The sequence below is a fragment of the Ambystoma mexicanum genome, chromosome 2q (genome assembly GCF_040938575.1).
Source record: "Ambystoma mexicanum isolate Mex_15411 chromosome 2q, UKY_AmexF1_1, whole genome shotgun sequence".
Lineage (NCBI taxonomy): Eukaryota > Metazoa > Chordata > Amphibia > Caudata > Ambystomatidae > Ambystoma > Ambystoma mexicanum.
Window position 1 is genome coordinate 380,486,551 of NC_090924.1, and position 21,239 is coordinate 380,507,789.

Genomic DNA, 21,239 nt, shown 5'->3' on the forward strand with positions numbered 1-21,239 from the left:
GAGAGACCCAGACCAGCAGAGAGAGCTGACCCAGATCACTGTGAAGTGCAGAGGCCAGACCAGACCAGACCAGAGTCCAGTTTAAAACCCTGACCAGATCCGTGACGAGGCCCATTTAATTCAAGAATATAGTGTGAGTACATAGTAAAACTGTATAGAACCCATCTCTTAGTTAAAATAATATAATTCAATCCATTTTTAACCTAAGTAGAACTGCAGCTTAGCAATTGTGTTATCCTGCCATCATTTTAAAGCTGAAAAAGTGTGCGTTTAAAATTTCAAATCTGAAAAACGACCTTTATTCAATCGTTCATATCTCTGCAACCGTTTGTGCTAGAGACTTGCAGTAACTTTCATTTTGAAGCTGGGATCCTAGGCTTTCCTAGGACCCCGAAACGATAGAGATAGTTCTTGTGGTTCCTCTGTAATAGCGCTCGGCGCATCCGCGAATTTTGCCGCGATTTGCAAATTTCTTCACGTGTAAAAAGCTGCTGCTGCTTGCCTTCCATTTGCCAGAAATTCGTTTAACCTGCTAACTATCCCTGCCTCATTGCTAGTGTGAGCCTGGACTAATATTAACTAGATACCACTCACCCTGAACCTCTGAAAGGGAATTAAAAAGCATTTCCAGCATATTTCTCATCCATTGCTAGCACATATCAAAGCATTTGGGCCTGTGTTTTCAAAACTCCTATCTGTGTTTTCAAACTTCTGTAGTCTAATCTTGCTGGGGTGAACTGAATCACATTTTATTGCATTTCTGAGAACTGTGTGTTTTCCTTCCATTTCCTTGCCTTGCATCAAGGGGGGGAGGGGATTGCCAGAGAAAAGTGATTACATTGTTTTGTTGAAATCATATTGAGTATCTCTATACTGCATTTCATTCATTCAACCTTGCATCCATTTGAACTCTATAAAGCATTTTGTACCACCTTCTTCTTTTGTTCCTATTTACCAGTGTGCTACCTTATCCATTTCATCTCAACTCCTTAGTAATTATAAAGAAGTGTGCTAGTGCCAGATTCTCCGTTGTTGATCTTTATCATATCAGATTAAGTGTGCTATTCAATTATTAATTTATTATAAAGTGTGATATATATATTGTTTAAATTATCAAATAAACCCTTTTAACTTGCAAAACAGAACTACTTCTTGGCTCAGTGGGGTCAGGGGGATTCCAAGAGAGGGGTGTTATATAGGGGTAGTCATCCAGAACGCATGAACTGGACCTAAAGATATATCAATAAGGGTTTTCATTCAGTATTCTAGACTAGGCGTTAACTTAGCTGTAGTGCTGAATTGAATCCTCTTACAGTCCTAGCCAAAGAATTTCTCGAAAATATTGTTCGGCTACATGGATTCCCATCTATACTAATCTCTGACCGGGGAAGCCAATTCATTTCCCACTTCTGGCGCAAATGTTGTCAAATGGTGCAGATCGACGTAAGATTATCGACCAGTCACCACCCTCAGCCCGATGGTCAGACCGAGAGGGCAAATCAGACCCTTGAGCAATACTTACGGTGTATGTTACAGCAATCTGAAAGCAACTGGAAAAAACATTCTTTGAATAGCCGAATACGCATATAATAATTCGGTACATTCTGGAACTGGCCACAGTCCTTTTTATACTTTGTTTGGGCATCACCCTCGAACCTCAAACCTTGACTCACCTCAGAACCTCGGAATGCATGCAGTAGAACATCTGCATTCTACAATTACCCAAGCCTTCAAAGAGGCAACTACGCATTTACAACAAGCCAAGAGAAAATACAAGGAGAATGCTGATCTACATCGGAGTGAAGCACCTCCGTATCAGATTGGGGATCAAGTGTGGTTAGCTACCAGACATTTACCACTCAAAGGGCCTCAAACTTTTAACCCAAAATATTTGGGACCTTATTCTATTACGGCAATAATTAACCCAGTGGCTGTTAAACTTGATTTACCAGCTAGTATGCGAATTCACCCTGTTTTCCATGTGTCACTTCTGAAACCAGTGGTACCCGGAACCCGACTACTCAAACCTCCAGAACCTATTCTAATAGATGGGGAGCCCGAATTCGAAGTGAAGAACATTTTAGACTCAAAAATGTTTAGGTCAAAACTGTTCTACCTAATTGATTGGAAGGGGTACGGACCTCAGGAGAGGTCGTGGGAACCCAGCGACCATGTGCATGCACCTCGATTAGTCAGGAAATTCCACCGACTCTTCCCAGACAAACCAAAACCCCCGGAGGGAACAACCTTGGGAGGGGTCTTGGGGGCGAGTGCTGTCATGATGCCCGCTCCCGGTGAGCCGGTTCAAGCCCTGCGTCCCCGAAAGCGGACATCAAGTCCCCAAGGAAGGACCCAGCAACCCCATATCGGGGCCCTTTGGACAGTGTCCTAGTGCCTATGGCGCCAGGCTCATAAAAGACATCAGTCCTGGCGCCATAGGCGCCAGGCTCATTATGGAAGTGCTTGGGTGCACTTACCTGATGCAGACCATCCTGCAGGATCCCGGCCTCCTTGAGGCCTGAAAGGAACTACTTTACCTGTGGGACTAATTTACAATCCGGGCGTGGTCGGGGAAGGATACATACCTGATTGGAGGAAGGATACATACCTGGAAGTTCTTCCAAGGCTATTTAAACCCCACCCGAACAGCCACACGTGCTTCGCGTTGTTCTGCATCTAGCAGCTGGACGCTCACCGTGTCTGCTCCTGCATCCTGACTTCTGCCACGCCTGCCAGCATCCTGGATCACCTGCAAAGGAAGAGAAGAAGAGAACAGAAGAAGGAAAAGTCCTTACCTGCTAAATCCGCATCCCGGAGACATCTTGCCGACAATCCTGAAAAGGAAGACTTTTATTTAAAAGCTCATCGCGTTGATCGCTGCAGCGCGGCATTCCACTCACCTTTACAGGGCGCCTCCATGTTCAGCAGCGATCATCCGGATTCACAGTCACGCCCCAGCGCCTAGGGAGAAAAAGACCAGAACAAAAGGTGAGAGAGAGAACGGAATAAGGAAAGCTAAATCTCCATGTTAAGACTTACCTGTTGATTCATTCCCTCTTCATTTCGGGTCCGTGCCGCATCCTGGCATTTCCGGACCCCGGCCCCTAAGGGGAAAAAGAGTCATCAGCGTTAATGAGCAAATGAAAAGACATTACCAAAAAACGCTCTTTAAAGACTTACCTGATTTCTACAAGGATTTCACCTCTCATCTCGGGTCAGTGCCTGTTCCCCGGCATTCCGAACCCCGGCCCCTATGGGGAAAAAGACACTAGCATTAGTACATTAATGCATGGACACAAGGGGAACCTCTTATCAAACAACTTACCTGGAAGCCAAGCAAGTTTGGTTCTCACCAATCAGAAAATCCAGGGAAGTAACTGGATACCAACGCCCCCCTGCATCAGAAGCAGGATGGAGAGCTTGTCCTTCCAGACCCTAAGGTGAGACGCTACAAGGAATCACAGAAGGGTTTCGAGGAGGGTGAGAGGGGAAAGTGGGAGGCTCATTGCATTACCCCGCAGACAGTTAATCCCCTATTTTCGCCTACAGAAGGATACTTCTGCGAGCCAGACAAGCCAGATTTGGGGTCCGGTCCAGTCCGTCTTCCAAACCCTGCGCATCACCTTAGAAGAGGTCACAGCAGCGCGAACCAGGCCAGCGCCTCCGTGGGAGTCAGGTGAGTGTTACAGGGGTAAGGAGAGGGGAAAGTGCAGTACATGGGATCGTAGAATAAATAATAAAAACGGCCAGCAGGTGGCAAGTGCAAGGTAAGTGCAGAGATAGGTGCTGGTAGGAGGACTGCAGGGATACAGAAAAACAGTCCCCAAGTGCAGGGGTTGCCGGAGAGGCAGTGCAGGTGGGCAACTGGCGGGGCCAGTGCCTGGGATGGAAAGGGTGGCCAGGTAACCAGTGCAGTTACTGTCAAGAATTCAGCAGGGGAGCGGGGGAGAGAAAGCAGAAGAAAAGAGGAAGGTCTTGAGGTGCTTCCGGAACCAGAGATGGTTCTCCACAAGTTTCAGGGAGGCAGGAAGGCTGTTCTAGAGGGAGGCCCCTGCCGAGGAGAGAGATCTATCACCAACTCGTTGCTTGGAGAAGCTACTGACCCTGAGGGAGTTAGAGGCGGATGAGCGAAGCGGTCGAGAGGGAAGATATTTAGGAAGAAAGAGTTGAAGGTATTGTAACCCCAGAAAGGCTTGTGGACAATGCAGAGGGTTTCGAACTTAATCCTTGCAGCCACTGGGAGCCAGTGCAGAGATTTCAGTCCTGGAGAGATACGATCCCTGGGCTTGAGGCAAAGGACAAGTCTCGCAGTTCTGTTCTGGATAAGTTGCAGAGGGCGGAGAGTAGAGGCAGGCAGATTTAGATAGAGGCTGTTACAATAGTCCAGCCTAGAGAGAACCAGGGCTCGGGAGACAGTGAGCTTCTGGGGGGAGGAGAGGAAGGGAAGAATAACTCTGAGGAGATGCAGCTGGTAGTGTGACTTCTTAGGGACGTCAGAGTTGTGAGGAGAGATTGTGGAGTCGAAGATGACCCCAAGGTTTTTGGCCTTGCAGGTGGGAGAAGGAAGAGGACCAAGAGAGGCCAGCCAGAGAGATGCAGGGACGGAGGGGGTAGGTGTGCCGATGAGTAGAATCTCAGTCTTACTGGCATTAAGGCAGAGGTCATTGGCGGCACACCTCTCCTGAATGGCAGACAGACAGTCAGAGATGAGGAAAGGAGAAGAGGAGGCCGAGGGCAGCCTGAAAATGAGCTGGGTATCATCCGCATAGCACTGAAAGTTGGGGCAGAGAGAGGCGATGCTGTGGGCAAGGAGTGCCAGGTATTGGTTGAACAGCCAGGGAGAGAGGTTAGACCTCTGGGGGACACCACAGGTAGAAAAAAAGATATTGGAGAGGAAGGACCCAAGTTGGACCTGGGAGGTTCAGTCAGAGAGGAAAGAAGTCAGCCACACAAGAGCCTGACCAGTGATACCCAGGTTATCATGGAGACGGTTGAGCAGGATGGCATGGTTGAAAGTGTCAAAGGCAGAAGAGAGATCAAGCAAGATGAGAACGCAAGGGCTGTTGGAATCAAGGTGGTTGGAGAGCAGGTCTTCACGGATGTTCAGGAGAGCAGTTTCCGTGCTTCTGGCAGCTCTGATGGTCATGAAGACAGCCAACAGATTCAGTGTGGAGATTAAGCTGGGAGATGGCAAATTTCCCCAGGAGCTTACCAAGGAAGGGAGTGGTGGAGATTGGGGCGATAGTTAGCCGGGCAGGAGGGGTCGGCAGAGGGTTTCTTAAGAAGAGGGTGCACAAGGGAGTGCTTCAGGGGGGATGGGAAGACTCCAGTGGCGAAGGAGTGATTGCAGAAATCAGCCAGGGCAGGAGCCAGGGAGTCGATGTGGTCCTTGATAGTTTTGGAGGAAAAGGGGTGAACCTGTTTCAACGGGATTTTCATAGATCAGACTTTTCTAGAAACCTCATCTGCAGAGAAATGGGAAAAGGCAGAGAAGGAGGGAGGGGGGGTGGCTGCAGAAGGGCCAGAGGAAGAGCAGGAAATGGAAGGAGGGGGCGATAGGAGGAGAGTGAGGACAGGATGTCCTGAGTTTTAGAAATGAAGTGAAGAGCCAGTGCCGTGCAGAGGGCCTGGGAAGGGACAGGAAAGGTAGAGGCTGCGGCCGGATTGGCAAGTTCCTTGCAGATTTTAAAGAGTTCAGCCGAGTTGTTGGATGCCGCAGAGATGCCGGCTTGGATATGGGCTCTCTTCTTGTTTAGGACAGAGAGCCGGTATTGCCTTTGGGGCAGGCGGCAGGCCAGTTTTTCAGAGGGTGTACATGAAGCGAGCCATTTCCTCTCGGCCACCCTGCACTTGTGTTTTAGGGTGACAAGGTCTGAGTCAGGCCAGGAGTTGCACTTGGCCTCGGGCTTCAGGCAGATTCTCATGAAAAGGGCAAGGATATCAAGGGTATTAGATATAGCAGAGTGGAGCGTGAAGAGGAATGTGTCAGGGTGAAAGCCAGCCCGAGGTGGAGGACGGGGAGAGAAAGTGGCGGCAAAAGCCTCAACTGACACGCGCTTCATGGGTCGGATGACCGAGAAGGTGGGTGGCAGTGATGGAAGTGGCTTGGCTTGAGGGGTAGGGAGGGTGAGGTGGGAGGAGAGGAGAAAGTGATCACTCCAGGAGAGAGGAGTGGAGAAAGGGACAGAGAGGGGAAGGTCTGATGAAACCAGAACATCCAGAGTGTGCCCTGCAGAGTGAGTTGGGCCAGAGATGAGAATGGTGAGTGAGAGAGAGTTGCAGAGGTCACGAAAAAGTGCTGAAGGAGGACAGGAGGCATCCAGGTGGATGTTGAAATCTCCAAGAAGGAGAAGTTGAGTGTTTGAGGCCAGGAGTTAGGAGAAGAGGTCCGCCCACTCAGAGAGGAAGGAGGAGTTTTGACCAGGTGGCCGATAGATAGTCGCCACAGTAAGGGAATGGCTGGGGAGAGAGAGAGCCTGCAGATGAGGCATTCGAAAGAGGAGTAGGACTGCATAGGACTGACAGAGGTGGGAATCCACTCTGGGAAGATCAGGGCTACACCTCCTCCAGAACGTTTGGACTTGGGTGTGGAGAGGATCTTGTAGCCGTCTGGTAGGATCGTGTCAAAGCAGGTGGCAGAGCTTGCAGTGAACCATGTCTCAGTCAGACCAAAGACATCGAGGTCAAGTTCCTCCAGGAGCTGGCAGATATCAGAGGAGTGTTTGACAGCAGAGCGAGAGTTCAGAGTGGCAATATGGAGAAGATTGCCGATCTTGAAGGACTTCCGGGGAGGGGTACAGGTCAGAGGTACACCCTTCGGAGGTGTAGAAGGAGCCCGAGAGGGAGCAAAGAGGGAAGGAGAAGGCAAGGTAGTGGAGGAGGAGACAGAGGGGGGAGCCGAGGTCGCCGCGGAAAGGGGAGAGGGGACTGCAGGAGAGGAAAGGAAATTGATAAGACGCGGGGAGCGAATATCAAAGAGGTGAAGGTTAGCCTGAGGGCCTTGGACCAAGACTGTTCCAGTTGAGTAAACATTGATGATGACCTTGGAGGAATGGAAGGAGGCCAGGAGGGCGTCCCAACGGGTGCCACCATTAACGGGAGAGGAGGCGAAAGGAGAGAGCACAGAGACCATATGAAGGCTCCATAGGTCTGGCGAAGGAACGACAAAGAGGATGTTGGTGAGAGTTTCCTTAGAGGAGGCACTGGTGTAGGTGTCAGAGATAGGGAGGCCTGGGTTGGAGACCAGGATGTCCTTTTTAAACTTCTTCCTACCAGATTTCATGAGGAGAGCAGGATAGTCGATAGAGAAGCAGTTAGAGAAGATAGGGGAGACAGAGAGCACCATGGAGTAGGTGAGAGAGGAGAAAGGTAAAGGTACTAGAGCAGGACTCTAGATTAGACAGCCGTGACAGTGAGAGGCACGCAGGTTGGGCAATAGGACAGGATGACGACAATCAGGATTAAGGAGCTTACGTAATGCCCATTATAGGACAGGAGAGAAAACACAGCTAGATTTGAGAATCCTGAATAGAGGGAGGAAGGCCTAGGTTTGACAAAGAAATTTTAAATACAGAACAGTGCATATTATACCATGAGAAAGCACAGCTAGATTTGAGAGTCCTGAATAGAGTGAGGAAGGCCTAGGTTTCACAAAGCAATTTTACATACAGAACAGTGCATATTATACCATGAGAGAAACACAGCTAGAATTGAGAGTCCTGAATAGATTTTCACAGAGCAGTTGTATAAGTACTGATATGGTCAATTTTCAAACACAAAGACAGAGAACCAATGAGGAGGTGGGTGGGTAGGTGGGATGAGTGGCGGGCAGGTAGAAGGGGGAGAGAGAGGGAGAGAAGAACACGGAGGGGGACTGGAGGCAGGCAGGAAGGGCCGCGCAAGGGTGAGGGGCACCCGCGGCAAAAAGAAACTAAAAACACAAGTCACACTACCTCAGTGGGGCTCACCAGATGGGGGATGAAAGTGCTGCAGTCACCCGCTCAGCCACCATGAAAGTGGCGAGCGTGGTGGCCAGCACAGGGCTCACACCAGCTACAAAAACAGAGAACCAATCACGAGGGGGGTGGGCGTTATTGGGAGGCAGGCAGGAAGGAGGGGGAGAGAGAGGGAGAGAAGAATACGGAAGGGGACTGGAGGCAGGCAGTAAAGACCGTGCACGGGCGAGGGGCACCCGCGGCAAAAAGAAACTAAAAACACAAGACACACTACCTCAGTGGGGCTCACCAGATGGGGGACAAAAGTGCTGAAGTCACCCGCTCAGCCGCAGTGCAAGTGAGCGGGATTAAAGCATGAAGCCATTCGGAACAAGGCATGCAAAGTGGGCCCTCTGCTCGTTTCATTTGTCACAGCTGTAGCGCTAACAGCAACATGTCTGTAAACCACAAGCCATATATATGCATTTGGAGAGTGCCTGTTTACAGAGGTCCGGTTTGGACTGTCCTGCTTGAGCGGAGGGCGTCTTATTTCCTCAGATGATTCACAAAGCTTGTAGATCAATCCCTCTGCCCCTCTCTTAACCACAGGCAGTGCGTCTCCAGTCACGTCCACAGGACAGATCACGTGGGCTGCGTGTTGGTGACAGAGGGAGTCCCAGCAGAACGCCCTGAAAAAGCATGGGAGGTTTGGGACCTCTGCTTCCATAAATGGTGCTCCAGCAAGACACATCTTGCCAGAACGCATTTACACCCAGGCCAAATTATCCAGTGAAAGTACAAACTGAAATGAAAACTGAGGTCTTCTGCTTCCAGTCAAATAACCAGTTCAATACCAAACAAAGTCAAAAGTGAGCCATGTTGGGATAAACGCCATTTTGCAGTGGTCCCTAGTCCAGTGCATTCCCTTTGTGGTTGTGGCTCTCCAAGCACAGTTTTACACCTGGAGGTACTTCTGGCATGATGGCGTTCTTCTTGCCACATTTCCGTTTCGTTTCGACTCCTTGCTGGTCTACTCCTAACACTGGAGGACTTCTCTAAAGGACTGTTGCTGTTCTTGGCATTCCTCTTGCTGCCCGACCCTCTCCATTACCTAGTCCAGCGTTCCTTGCACAGTGTCACAAAGGCAGCGGTAAGACTCTCTGCAGAATGTGTACTGAAGTAAGATGCCCCGGCGCCCCATGATGCTCTCATCATTCAGTCCCAAGCTCTGGAACTGCTTACTGCAAGAATTGATACTGCATTTAGTATTCAAAAACGTTGCATAGTGATGTAATAACAACAAAAAAATAAAAACTGATTCCATTAAGTAAGGAAGGAGACCCTCTAGAATGCATACACTGCCTGGCTTCCCCTGCCTCTAATACAGGGGTCTGCAGCCTTCGGCTCTTCAGATGTTTTGGACTACAAATCCCATGACTTCTGCCCATTGACTATGCTAGCTGGGACTTATGTGAGATTTAGTCCAAACCATCTGTAGAGGCGAAGGCTGCAGACCCCTGCTGTAATAAGAGTGTTTCTGCACTTTATGCTCTAGACCCTAGAGTACTAGTGCAGTCTAGACTGTGAACGTCTGTGTGTATTAGTCCCCATTGCTCCTTCTCCCACTCCCACTGTTGTAACCCATCCCCCTCACGCCTCCATGTGCTCTGAAGCAGTTGTATATGTCGCTCGGTGTGTTCTAAGCACAAGTGAATAAGAAAAATGAGTAACATCACTTAATATGCTGATAACACACTGCTGTCAGCGTCCAAATTATAATATAGTGCATTTTGCGCGCTAATAGATTTGTAACAAATCGGCATGTCTGCGGGCATATCATCATCACTTGATGACCCATGTTCCCTCATATATTCTTAACATTCTCATGTCAGCATGTGCATTATCACACCATAATGATGTATGTGCCCGCATATACTAATAACATAATAGTGGCCTGTCAGAAGGCCCACACAATGCTCTGTGGGAGTTCCTGAAGCTTTAACACAGGGTCTGAGGAGCAAGGATCTAGTCTGCGTTAGAAGAATTCAGCGAGGGCATTCTATTCGACTTGTTAAGATGTCTTCTAAAAGCAAGCACTGCATGTTCTATCAGCGTTATTTCAACGTATAGACAGTGGTAGAAGTGTACCAAAAAAAAGTAGTGGAACGGTGTCAGGGAAGAGGGTAGGCAATAGTATGGTGCAACATCTAACAAGGTGTTGCAGCCTCGTCATTGCAAGTCTAGTAACTAAGACTCCTATCACAACTTTACACGTGCACAGGGACATGAATGAACACACCCTCTGTATAGAATGGGGAATATGGTTGTGAAAAGTAGGGGAATGATAAAAGAACAAAGAAAACTAGTGGAACCCAGCTCCCGACCGTTCCCGCTCACTTCAATGACTGCTTATAGGTTGGCTGAGAACAATCCCCTCACTCTCCTTGGAGTGTGTATTATAAATCTGTATAGTACTGGCGATGGTTGTACAGTCTGGTATCGGAACGTCACTATCCTTGCCGCGTACATAGTATGTGCATTATGACTATGTCCATGAAGCCCTGCATCATCAGTTCACTCTTCCTGTAGCGAGCCTTTTTCCCTATACAGTACTGGCTATTTCTGTGAAGGGAGGTATCCTCAGCTTTACTGGCTATGCATGTAAACCCTGGCGTCTGTACAGTACGGAATATGAATGCAAACTGTGCCTACCTCTGTAAACCCTGGCATCTGTATAGTACTAGCTATCTGTGTAAACCTTGCTATATGTATAGTACTGGCTACCTCTGTAAACATTGCTATATGTATAGTACTGGCTACCTGTGTAAACATTGGTGTCTGTATAGTGCTGGCTGTCTGTGTAAACCTTGGTATCTGTATAGTACGGACTTCCTCTGTGACCCCTGGAATCTGTATAGTACTGGCTACCTGTGTAAACCTTGGTATGTGTATAGTACTGGCTACCTATGTAACCATTGGTTTCTGTATAGTACTGGCTGTCTGTGTAAACCTTGGTATCTGTATAGTACGGACTACCTCTGTGACCCCTGGAATCTGTATAGTACTGGCTACCTGTGTAAACCTTGGTATATGTATAGTACTGGCTACCTGTGTAACCATTGGTTTCTGTATAGTACTGGCTGTCTGTGTAAACCTTGGTATCTGTAGAGTACGGACTACCTCTGTGAACCCTGGAATTTGTATAGTACTGGCTACCTGTGTAAACCTTGGCATCTGTATGGTACTGGCTATGCAGGCAAACGCAGGTATCTTTTTGCACAAAACATATGTGTAAACACTGGTATCCGAACTTCACTGTCTTGCAGTGTGAATTGGACCTCTCTACGGTGCGGCTATGTGTGTGAAACCTGGTATGTTTCCATCCCTCTCCCTGCAGTGTGCACTGCACATCTGTGTAGCACTGGCTATGCATGCAACCCCTGATATCTGTATAATGCGGGATATGCGTGTAAACCATGGTAACAGAGTGTCACTCTCCCTGTGACGTGTCTAGCACATGTGTACATTTTGACTAAGAGTGTGAACCCAGGAACCGTTCTTTCACGCTTCCTCCAGCGTGCCTTTGATCTCTTTATGCAGTACTGGCTATGCGTTTGCAGTTTTGTAGCGTACTGGCTCTGCATGCATGCGCTGGCACTCGATCTTCACTCTCCTTGCAGTGTGTCTCGTTCTCTATACAGTGTGGCCATGTGTGCGAAACCTGTAATTTGGAATTCAGCTTCGCTTACTTTTTTTTTTTATTTCATTTTTTGAATGTACTGAATCTGAACCTAGCTTCGGGAAGTAGCAGTGTTTGGTGCATTGGTAGGGCTTCATGGCATGCAGTGTATAGTTAAAGGGTGGAACAATCCTTACAGCATTGCATTTATTACTGGCATCAATATAATACAGGTCCAAAAATACACCAAATACTTCACCCACTCCAGAGTGAACCTATCTCCACTGTCTAGGATAAGACAACATATAGTAACCAAAAAAGGAGGTAGGAATTTACAAAATAAAAGATTGTTAAGGTGACCCACTGCTTCTCTCAACTATTCCTGGTCCAGAGAAAATGGACTCAGTAGTCGTAATCTAGAAATACAAATATAATTTTATTTCATGAAAAAATCCAAATCTAAAATATGTTCAAAACACCCATACAACACTGTTCAAATACATAATCCAGAAAAAAAACTAAAACATAGACATGCAATTTACAACATGCTGTACTTTAAACATAACATAAAGACAAAATGAGACACAAATTAACATGATGATCCAATGTATGTATCTATGATTAAAATAAAAACACAACATGTTTCTGTCCCTAGCACCACTTCAGTAGGACATTCATCAGGGGTTGTCCTGTTCCAATTCTTGTTAGGTTTCTGAATAAGTGTGTATTAGGTGAAGTTTCTCATAAACACGTGTTCTGCTCTTCATGCAAGGTAAACATCCATCTAATGGAGGAATAGTTCACGTGTCCTTCTCAATAGGACCCTCACTTCTTCAAGGCCTTCAAAGTTGGCCAGAAAGCACCACTTCGTATGTCACCACCATAACTCCTAATAGGATCAGTGGGATTAGATGTCTTCGTTTCCACTGAGCACTTATTTCATCATTCTGAGGAATAAGAGATGACAATGTTGGTACGATATGATATGATAAGGCATTTGTAACGCGCCTATACACAGGTGTTTCAAGGCGCGACGAGGCAGGGAGGGGGGAACAAGGGGAAGACAGACAACGATCCTACTAGGCCAGGTGTCATTCAGATCGCGCAAGTGCAGGGGGAGGGGGAGGGGAGAGGTGCATGGGGAAGGGGAGGGGGAAGTGCAGTACAAGGTAAGTAGAATAAATAAATAAAAGGGCCAGCTGGTGGCAAGTGCAAGGTAAGTGCAGAACAAGTGCTGGGAAGGGGGGGCTGTAGGGATACAGAGACAGTCCCGCTGTGCAGGGGTTGCCAGGGAGGCAGTGCAAGTGGAGAGTGGCTGGGCCCAGGAACGAGGTCGGTGAGAGTGGCCCAATTGCAGATTCAGTGCAGTTTCAGCGAAGAATTAGCAGGGGAGAGGGAGAGAGAAAGCAGAAGCAAAGAGGAAGGTTTTGAGGTGCTTCCGGAACCGGAGATGGTTCTGGTGCCATATCAAACTGATGAAGTCCTTTTGTTTGTGGTGGATGAAGACATCTTATGTGAGATTCACTCTCCTTGCAGCATGCCTTGTACCTCTATGCAGTACTGCCTGCGCCTGTAAATCCTGCTCCCTGAGCATCAGTCTCCCTGCCGCGTCCCATGCATCTCTGTAAAGTGCTGACTATAAGATCAAACTCTGGTATCTGTGCGTTGATCTTTCTGCAGCGTGTCTTATGCGCCTTTACAATAATGTGTTATGCATGTTAAGCCTGAATGTGAGCTTCAATTGCCTTGCACCAGCGTACACTCTATACCAATAGATTACTGTCTGTCTATGCATGTAAACCCTGCTATGCAAGCTTCTCCCTCAGTACAGCATACCATTTTCCCTGGAGGGAATACTTTCAGTTTAGGCATGTAAACCCTGGTAAGTGAGCTTCACACTCACTAAACGTACACTGTATCTCTGTAGGGCACTGTTAGTGCAGGCGTGTAAACCTTGGTATTCAAACTTCTCTCTCCTTGCAGCATACACTGTAACTCTGTTGTGTAATGTCAGCCTAGGAGTGTAAACCCTGATATGAAAGCTTCACATTCACCACAGCGTGCACGGTATCCCTGTAGATTACTGTCAGTCTACTAGGCACGTAGACCCTGATATGAGAGTTTCACAATCACCACAGCGTGCACTGTATCCTGTAGTGTACTGTCCGTTTAGGAGTGTACGCCCTGATATGAGAGCCTAAAAATTCACCACAGTGTGCACTGTATCCCTGTAGAGTACGGTCACTGTACTAGGCATGTAATCCTGGTATGGGAGCTTCATATTGACTACAGTATAAACGGTATGCCTGTAGAGTACTGTCAGTCTAAGAATGTAAACCATAGTTTGTGATGTTCACTCTCTTAGCAGCAGGCCCTCTATCCCTGCAGTGTACTGTCAGCCTAAGAGTGTAAACCTCCATACGAGAGCTTCACGTTCACAACAGCATGCACTGCATCCCTGTAGTGTACTGTCAGTCTAGGCATGTATGCAAACTTCACACTCACCACAGCCTGGCCTTTATCTCTGTAGGGTACAGGCCACCTAGGAGTGTAAACTCTGGTGTGAGATGTTCATACTCACTGCAGCGTACACAGTATCCCTGTGTAGCACTGTATTCCTGTACAATATAATCAGTCTAGGCATGTAAACCCCGGTATGCGAAATCCACACTTTCGGCACCATACACGGTATCCTTGAAGAATACTCTCAGTCTAGGAGTGTAAGTAAACCATTGTGTGTGATTTTCACTCTCCCCACAGCATGCACTGTATCCCTGTATATTGCTGTCAGTCTAACCTTGATATGCGGGCTTCACACTCAGCACTGCGCACACTATATGCATGTAGAATACTGTCAGTCTAGGTATGTAAACCCTGGTATTGGATGTTCACACTCACCGCAGCGTGAACTGTATCCCTGTAGAGTACTGTCAGTCTACTAGACATGTAAATCCTGGTACGGGAGCTTCACACTCACCACAGTGTTAACGGTATCCATGTAAAGTACTGTCAGTAAAGGAGTGTAAACCATAGTATATGATTTTCACTCTCCTAGCAGCAGGCCCTCAATCCCTACAGTGTACTGTCAGCCTAGGAGTCCGTACCCTCATACGAGAGCTTCACATTCACAACAGCATGCACTGCATCCCTGTAGTGTACTGTCAGTGTAGGCAAGTAATCTCTGGTATGCAAGCTTCACACGCACCACAGCCTGGCCTTTATCTCTGTAGGGTTGTGGCAATTTAGGAGTGTAAACTCTGGTATGAGAGTTTCACACTCGCCGTAGCGTACACAGTATCCCTGTATATCATTGTATCCCTGTACAATACACTCAGTCTAGGCGTGTAAACCCTGGTATGCCAACTCCACACTTTCGACAGCATACACTGTATCCTTGTAGAGTACTCTCAGTCTAGGAGTGTACATTGTATGTGATTTTCACTCTCTCGGCAGCCTACACTGTATACCCCTGTAGATTGCTGTCAGTCTACCCTTGATATGCGGCCTTCACACTCACCACCGCGCACAAGTATCCATGTAGAATACTGTCAGTCTAGGTATGCAAACCATGGTAGTCCACCTTCACACTCACCACAGCGTGCACTACATCCCGGCTGCAGAGTATGGTCAGTCAAGGCTGTAAACCCTGCTATGTGAGCTTCACTTGCGTAACACTGTACTGTGTATCTCTGTAGGGTACTGGCTGCTAAGCGTGTGAACCCTGGTGTGCGAGCTTCACACTCGCTACAGTGTGCAATGTATCCCTGTCTAGGTATTACACCCTGGTATTCAACCTTCACATTCACCGCAGTGTGAACTGCATCCCAGTAGTGCAGTGGTATTCAAATGTGTTCACACCAAGCCCCCCTCACCACCCTTGAAAACAAATATCGTTTCTGGATCCCCCCACACCTCCCCGCCGCAGGGCACTGCAAAGAATGTTCAGGTGGGTGACAAGCTTTAAAATAGGATTAGGGTGACTGCCTTTAGTAGAACATATAAGCAGTAGAAAACGGATTTTATTTTATACTAAAATAGTCACCTTAATTTTTAGAGTCCCTCCACCCCCACACCCTTCGGGCCCCGCTGGGGTTGGGGTGGGGCGGCAGCCACCGAGTTTGAAGAACACTGCTGTAGTGCACTGTCAGTCTAGGCGTGCAGACGCGAGCTCCACTCCCATTGCAGCGTGCCCTGCACGTGATGTCTTCAGCATCATCGCGTGAACCCTGGTGTTAGCTTCACTCTCCCCGCGCAGCGCCCAGCCCGTCTCTGTGATTACACGTTGAACACTGCCGAGAGAGGAGTCCCGATGGCACTTAAACCCCCTCTCCACTCTCCCACCTAGGCATTTGTAGGACATAGGAAGGGACGTTTTGTTCCTGCGCACATAGAAATGAGATAATAACCCCCTGTGATGCCTGCGAGCTGTGAACAGATGATGGACGCAGATTACATCCCATAGTCTGCAGGCATGAATGGGGCCGGGGATTTCAGGATAAGTGTTTGCTGCAAGCTGTAATTCCTATAGCGATATATTTATCTCTTCTCTCTCTGTTATTTTCTTGTCTCTTCAGGAGCTTAATGCCCAACACGCTGGAGGGCCAGATCACGATGGAAAAAACGCCCAGCTACTTTGTGACCAATGAAGCTCCGCGGCGCATCCACGCCATGGCCAAGGATGTCAAGCTGATTGTCGTGGTGCGGAACCCAATCACCAGGGCCATCTCCGACTATACCCAGACCCTTTCCAAGAAGCCAGAGATCCCGTCTTTCGAGGTGTTGGCCTTCAAGAACCGGACACTGGGCCTTATTGACGCTTCGTGGAGTGCACTGCGCATAGGCATCTACGCGCTGCACCTTGAGAGCTGGCTGCGGTACTTCCCCCTCTCCCAGATCCTTTTTGTCAGTGGCGAGAGGCTTATTGATGATCCAGCGGGTGAACTAGACAAGGTGCAGGACTTCCTAGGCCTAAAACGGATTGTGACCGACAAACACTTTTACTTTAACAAAACCAAGGGCTTTCCTTGTTTAAAAAAGCCAGAGGACAGCAGCGCCCCCCACTGTTTGGGCAAATCCAAGGGCCGAACTCACCCTAAAATAGAGGCTGATGTGATTCACAGACTTCACAAGTTCTACAAGCCATTCAATGCTATGTTTTACCAAATGACAGGCCAGGACTTCCAGTGGGAGCGGGAGGATCTGGACAAGTGAACAGGGGAATACTGGAGGATTGCGGGGGAAGCAAACCCCCGGCATTGGAATCCTTGTAATGGGAGCTGTGCTCCAAGTGTCACCCCAGATTGGTAACCTGGTTAAGGAGTCGGGTGCCAGGGGGGTGAACTGTACGTGGAATGTTCTCCTCCGTTCTAGAGGATGCTTATCTGGCCGCATCATGTGCCGTGAAGTTTGCATTCAGATGTGCTATAAGGCTTGCATTTGGCTCTGAGAACCAAGAATATTTTATTTTAGAGAATCTGGCTGGATTTTGGGTGGGGGAGGGGCACTATTTCATGGCTAGGTATTGTTTTCTGTATTTTATGCACACTATACACATAGATCGAAACAACCTTGATTTTCTCTTTGTTTTTTTGTTTTAATAGTAAAAAAAGGAAGCATAGCATACGAGAAGTTGGGTCAGCTGGATCCTTGGAGGGCACAATGGGAGTGTTTGCTATCTGCCTGAAATTTGCTATCCTCTTTTATCAGTTCGCTTGCACCCTCCATTTTCTTTCTCTTGTGTGATCTCTCTTTTGTTACTATCACTCCTGCTTTCAGTTTTTCCTTCTGCATGTTCTGCCCTCCTCACGCTTCTACTTCCAGCCCTGGGCTTTTTCTTTGCTTCTTCCGCTCTTGCCTCTCCACCCGCTCTCCTTTCACCCTTCAGTGAAGCCTAGGCTTGCATCACCTCTGGCGTATGAAGCTAGTCTGCCCGAGCCCTCTGTCTACTTTCCCCACTATGGCCATTTCAATGAGATAGTGCTCGGAGTGGAAGCAACCGCTGGGGTGGTAGAGAGTATCACCATGCTGCCTTCATCGAGGAGAGTGCTGCATTGTGAAGTAGGGTTTCTGCATGCCCCTGGAGATACACAGTGTGCATCAGGGCAGCATTGCCAAGCCATCTTGGTGCAATGACTGCAGCACCGGCGTTCTTTGGTCCATGAGTTGGCGCTGCTACAGCAAGAGCAGTGATGAACCAAGGGAACGCAGGTGTGAGGAGGTCGAACCGGATAATCAGGTGCCCGGATTTGTATTGCAGCTGTGGGCGTGTTTCCTCATGTTTCTCAACAACCGATTTAATATACTTCATCTTCAATACAATAGAAGATTAGATTTAGTAATCCGGCTTGTTGATATGAAAGAAGAAAGGCAAGATGTACGTGAAAAACAGACACGTTTAGGATCAAGAAAATCATTTTTCTCTCCCTGAGTTTGAATCTGTGAGATGCAGAACCAGAAAGATCAGAAAAGCGAACCTGTCTAGAGTGGTGTGCTCTCTGCTCCTGATCCTTGCACTGGGGATCTGCTGAGTTCCGAAGGGTTGATCCGAACAGGCCCAGACACCACCGCTGCGGCATCAATGCATAGTACCTAGGCTGGTCTAGTGATGTCCGGTGCAGACCAACCTTTACGCTCGCTTTTGTCTGTAATTCGCACCTCTGCCTCAGTCTCTCCCAATGAAGCTGAACCACTTTATCTCTTTTACTCGTTTCTGTGTTACCAGCAGAAGCCTTTACTCAACACAATGGGAACTGCTATAATGCACTGAAAATACAGATTTTGACGCACATGGCAGATTTGTCCGTAAACGCATCACCCTCCTAACTTTCCAACATGATCGAACAAGTCATTCTACCCGCACACCAGTGTCTGTTTCTTATCATTTGTTAATCATTACCCAACCTTGTTTCCTTTTGAACAGCCAAGAGGTTCTACATCCACCCGTGACATGAGCGCAAATCACTCTCCTCTTCTGTCACTCTGCACATTTCTCGTTTACTGCTTCCTTCACACCTCTTACCACTTCATCTTCCTCATCTTCCCTTGGTAGGTCCTCCTCGAAAAAATGTAAAGTTTGCATGCCTGATCATTCTAGAATCTTATGACTAGTTCATGCCAACGTCTTCATCAAAGGAATTGCACAGAAGCAAAAACCGAAACCTTGAGTGTTCCTCAAAGAGGTTTACCAAGCCTAATGAGCCAGATAGTGGAGCAAACAATGGAGAAGCTTAAGACAATCTCGGAGAAACATAGGAATGCTTGAGGGTCCATCATGGAGAAACTAAGGCATTAATGAGGAACAGTCATGTCGAAACATGCCAAAGCCTAACGACCCATCAAAGAGAAACTAAAGCATTCATGAGGGGCAATCATGGATCAACATGGGAAATCGTAAGGATCCATCATGGACAAACGAATGTACGCATGAGGTGAACTCATGGTGAAATCTAGGCACGCTTCAGTGAGGTGCAGTGCCTAGACCTGTGGACAGGAAATCAAGCTGTGCAGTGCAACATGCATGGTGAACTAGAGAGCGAGCAAAGGGTCTATCTATCTATCTATCTATCTATCTATCTATCTATCTATCTATCTATCTATCTATCTATCTATCTATCTATCTATCTATCTATCCATCCATCTATCTATCTATCACTGGTCAATCTCTGTCTTCAAGCTCTCAATTTACAGTGTTCACCTACTCTAGTACACCTGTCATCCCAAGATTGTTTGTGAGTGAGAACTCTGCCTGTTCGCGTGCGACACACACAAGGTTACCCTTTCTGCCTGTTGTTTACCTTTTTGAACAATATTCACAGCACAAACAGCCTTTATCAAGCCTGCCCTTGCAATGTTTCTGCCATGCTCCTCCTCTTTGCATTTCTTCCTTACTTCCTTGCTTCTTTACTAGTCCTCTAATTTCTCCACCTAATTCTCCCTCCCTTTCTCTCTCTTCTTGACAAACTCAAGATACTCTTCCTGCTCTCATCACTTCTCCCTTCCTCTAAAACTAACAGCAGAAATGCTTTCCAGTCAATCTTCTCCTTGTCAACAATGTATGGTCTGCCAATGTCCCGGGTCACCCTTTCTAACGCTCTCTCTTCTTGCTCTGTGTTTCTCTTTTCCCCTCTCAGGTTCCTTGTCTCAATTCAAATCAGTTCAATACAATAATGTTTTATTGTTTGCAAGTGTTGCCAAAGTTTTACAGATTCACAGGTGCATCAGCTGTTTTACATGTGACATGACAGTTAAGTCTCTGACAGTGTCTAATGTTCTCTCTAGCTCATATATTTCTCTCACCCTCTCTCTTCTTTCACTCACTTTCTCTCTATTTCTCCATCTTCCCACCTCTGTCGCTCCCTCCGTCTCTGTCTCTCTTTCTCTCTTCTAATTCTATGATGTTGACATGCTAGGCTACACATACCTATCTCCTCAAAGAAAGGCCACATTCAGAAGGAGGTTATGGCACATCAGACAGGAGAAGAGTTTGCTGTGTTAATCGCTGCATTACAGTCCCACTTCCACTCCCCCTCTTCTGCTGCTCTATCCTCTCAGACCCCCACCATGAGATGTCCCTCCCCTGAGAGATGCTGCCCTTCTTTAAGCATGTATCCAAATATGTTGCCACAGCAAGTGTTAGCACTATGGTGACGTCATAAAAGTCCGCTTGCGTTCAGGTATTTCCACCTCTTCTAAAATGCCCTATCTTTGGATAATTGGAATTGCATGTGTTGTATGAAAGGTGCAGAGCAACCTGTGGGCAGGGGACAGGCCTCAGGTTGTGGGGTTGAATTCGCAAAGAAGCCTGCATTCAGCTGCTTCAAGACAATCGCAGAAAAGTCAAAACTGTGACCCTTGGGGAAAGGACTGGAGCCAACAGGCAGCTCAACATTTCAAAAGAATTGCTCTTCAGCTCAACAGCCTCCTCCTAGACCTTCAACAGCTTCATAACCGAGAACTGTTCCAGCACCTAGAGCTGGGTCAGAACCCAAGCCTGCTTCGAAACGCGAAGGCACAGAAGCCAAGATCAGGATGTACCATTTCTGAAACCGGGCCATTTATCGCAGAGACCCTTTACTGTATTAATAAAGAAACCCTATTTTCAGACAGCATTTGTGAAACGTGTGAACCCCTGAGCTCTGTGGAATGGAGGAGCGTAAAATAGCGAGGAAGAAAGGACGAGAATGCGAGGTGGAGAGAGAGAAAATGGGGCATTGTGAGAAAGAAAATACAGAAAACGAAAGGAAGAGGAGGAGATGGAGAGGTGAAAATAGAGCAACAGGGAAAGAGAGCGAAAGAGAAAACAGAAAAAAAGTGAGAGAAAGATGCAAAGGGAGAGAAGGAGACAGAAAGAGTGAGCGCAAGAGAGGTAGAGAAAGCGAGAAACGAGAAGAAGTGAGATGGGAGCTATTAAGAAAGAGTGTGCGTGCTGTGTATGCGAGAGAGCGAGAAAACGGGAGGGAAGCGGAGCAGAGAGAGAGAGAGAGAGAGAGAAAATGATAGCGAGAGCAAGAGATGGAGAACAGCAAAGAGAGGGAGAGACTAACACTACCTCATTTTCACTCAGGGGGGCGCCCCTTTCTAAAGGTAAGTTTGTCCAATCACAGCAGACGACCATGCTACTTGCCAGT

At 47.6% G+C, this 21,239-nt stretch overlaps 1 protein-coding gene across 1 annotated transcript in view; it reads left to right on the top strand.

Annotated features, from left to right (window-relative positions):
- Positions 1-20,720, top strand: part of LOC138569438 (heparan sulfate glucosamine 3-O-sulfotransferase 4-like) — an 892,166-nt gene extending 871,446 nt beyond the window's left edge. The window contains exon 2 of the mRNA XM_069647408.1: positions 16,188-20,720. Coding sequence (XP_069503509.1) covers positions 16,188-16,824 — 637 coding nt within the window. The 3' untranslated portion in view covers positions 16,825-20,720. The remainder of the gene's footprint in view (positions 1-16,187) is intronic.
- Positions 20,721-21,239: the final 519 nt, after the last annotated feature.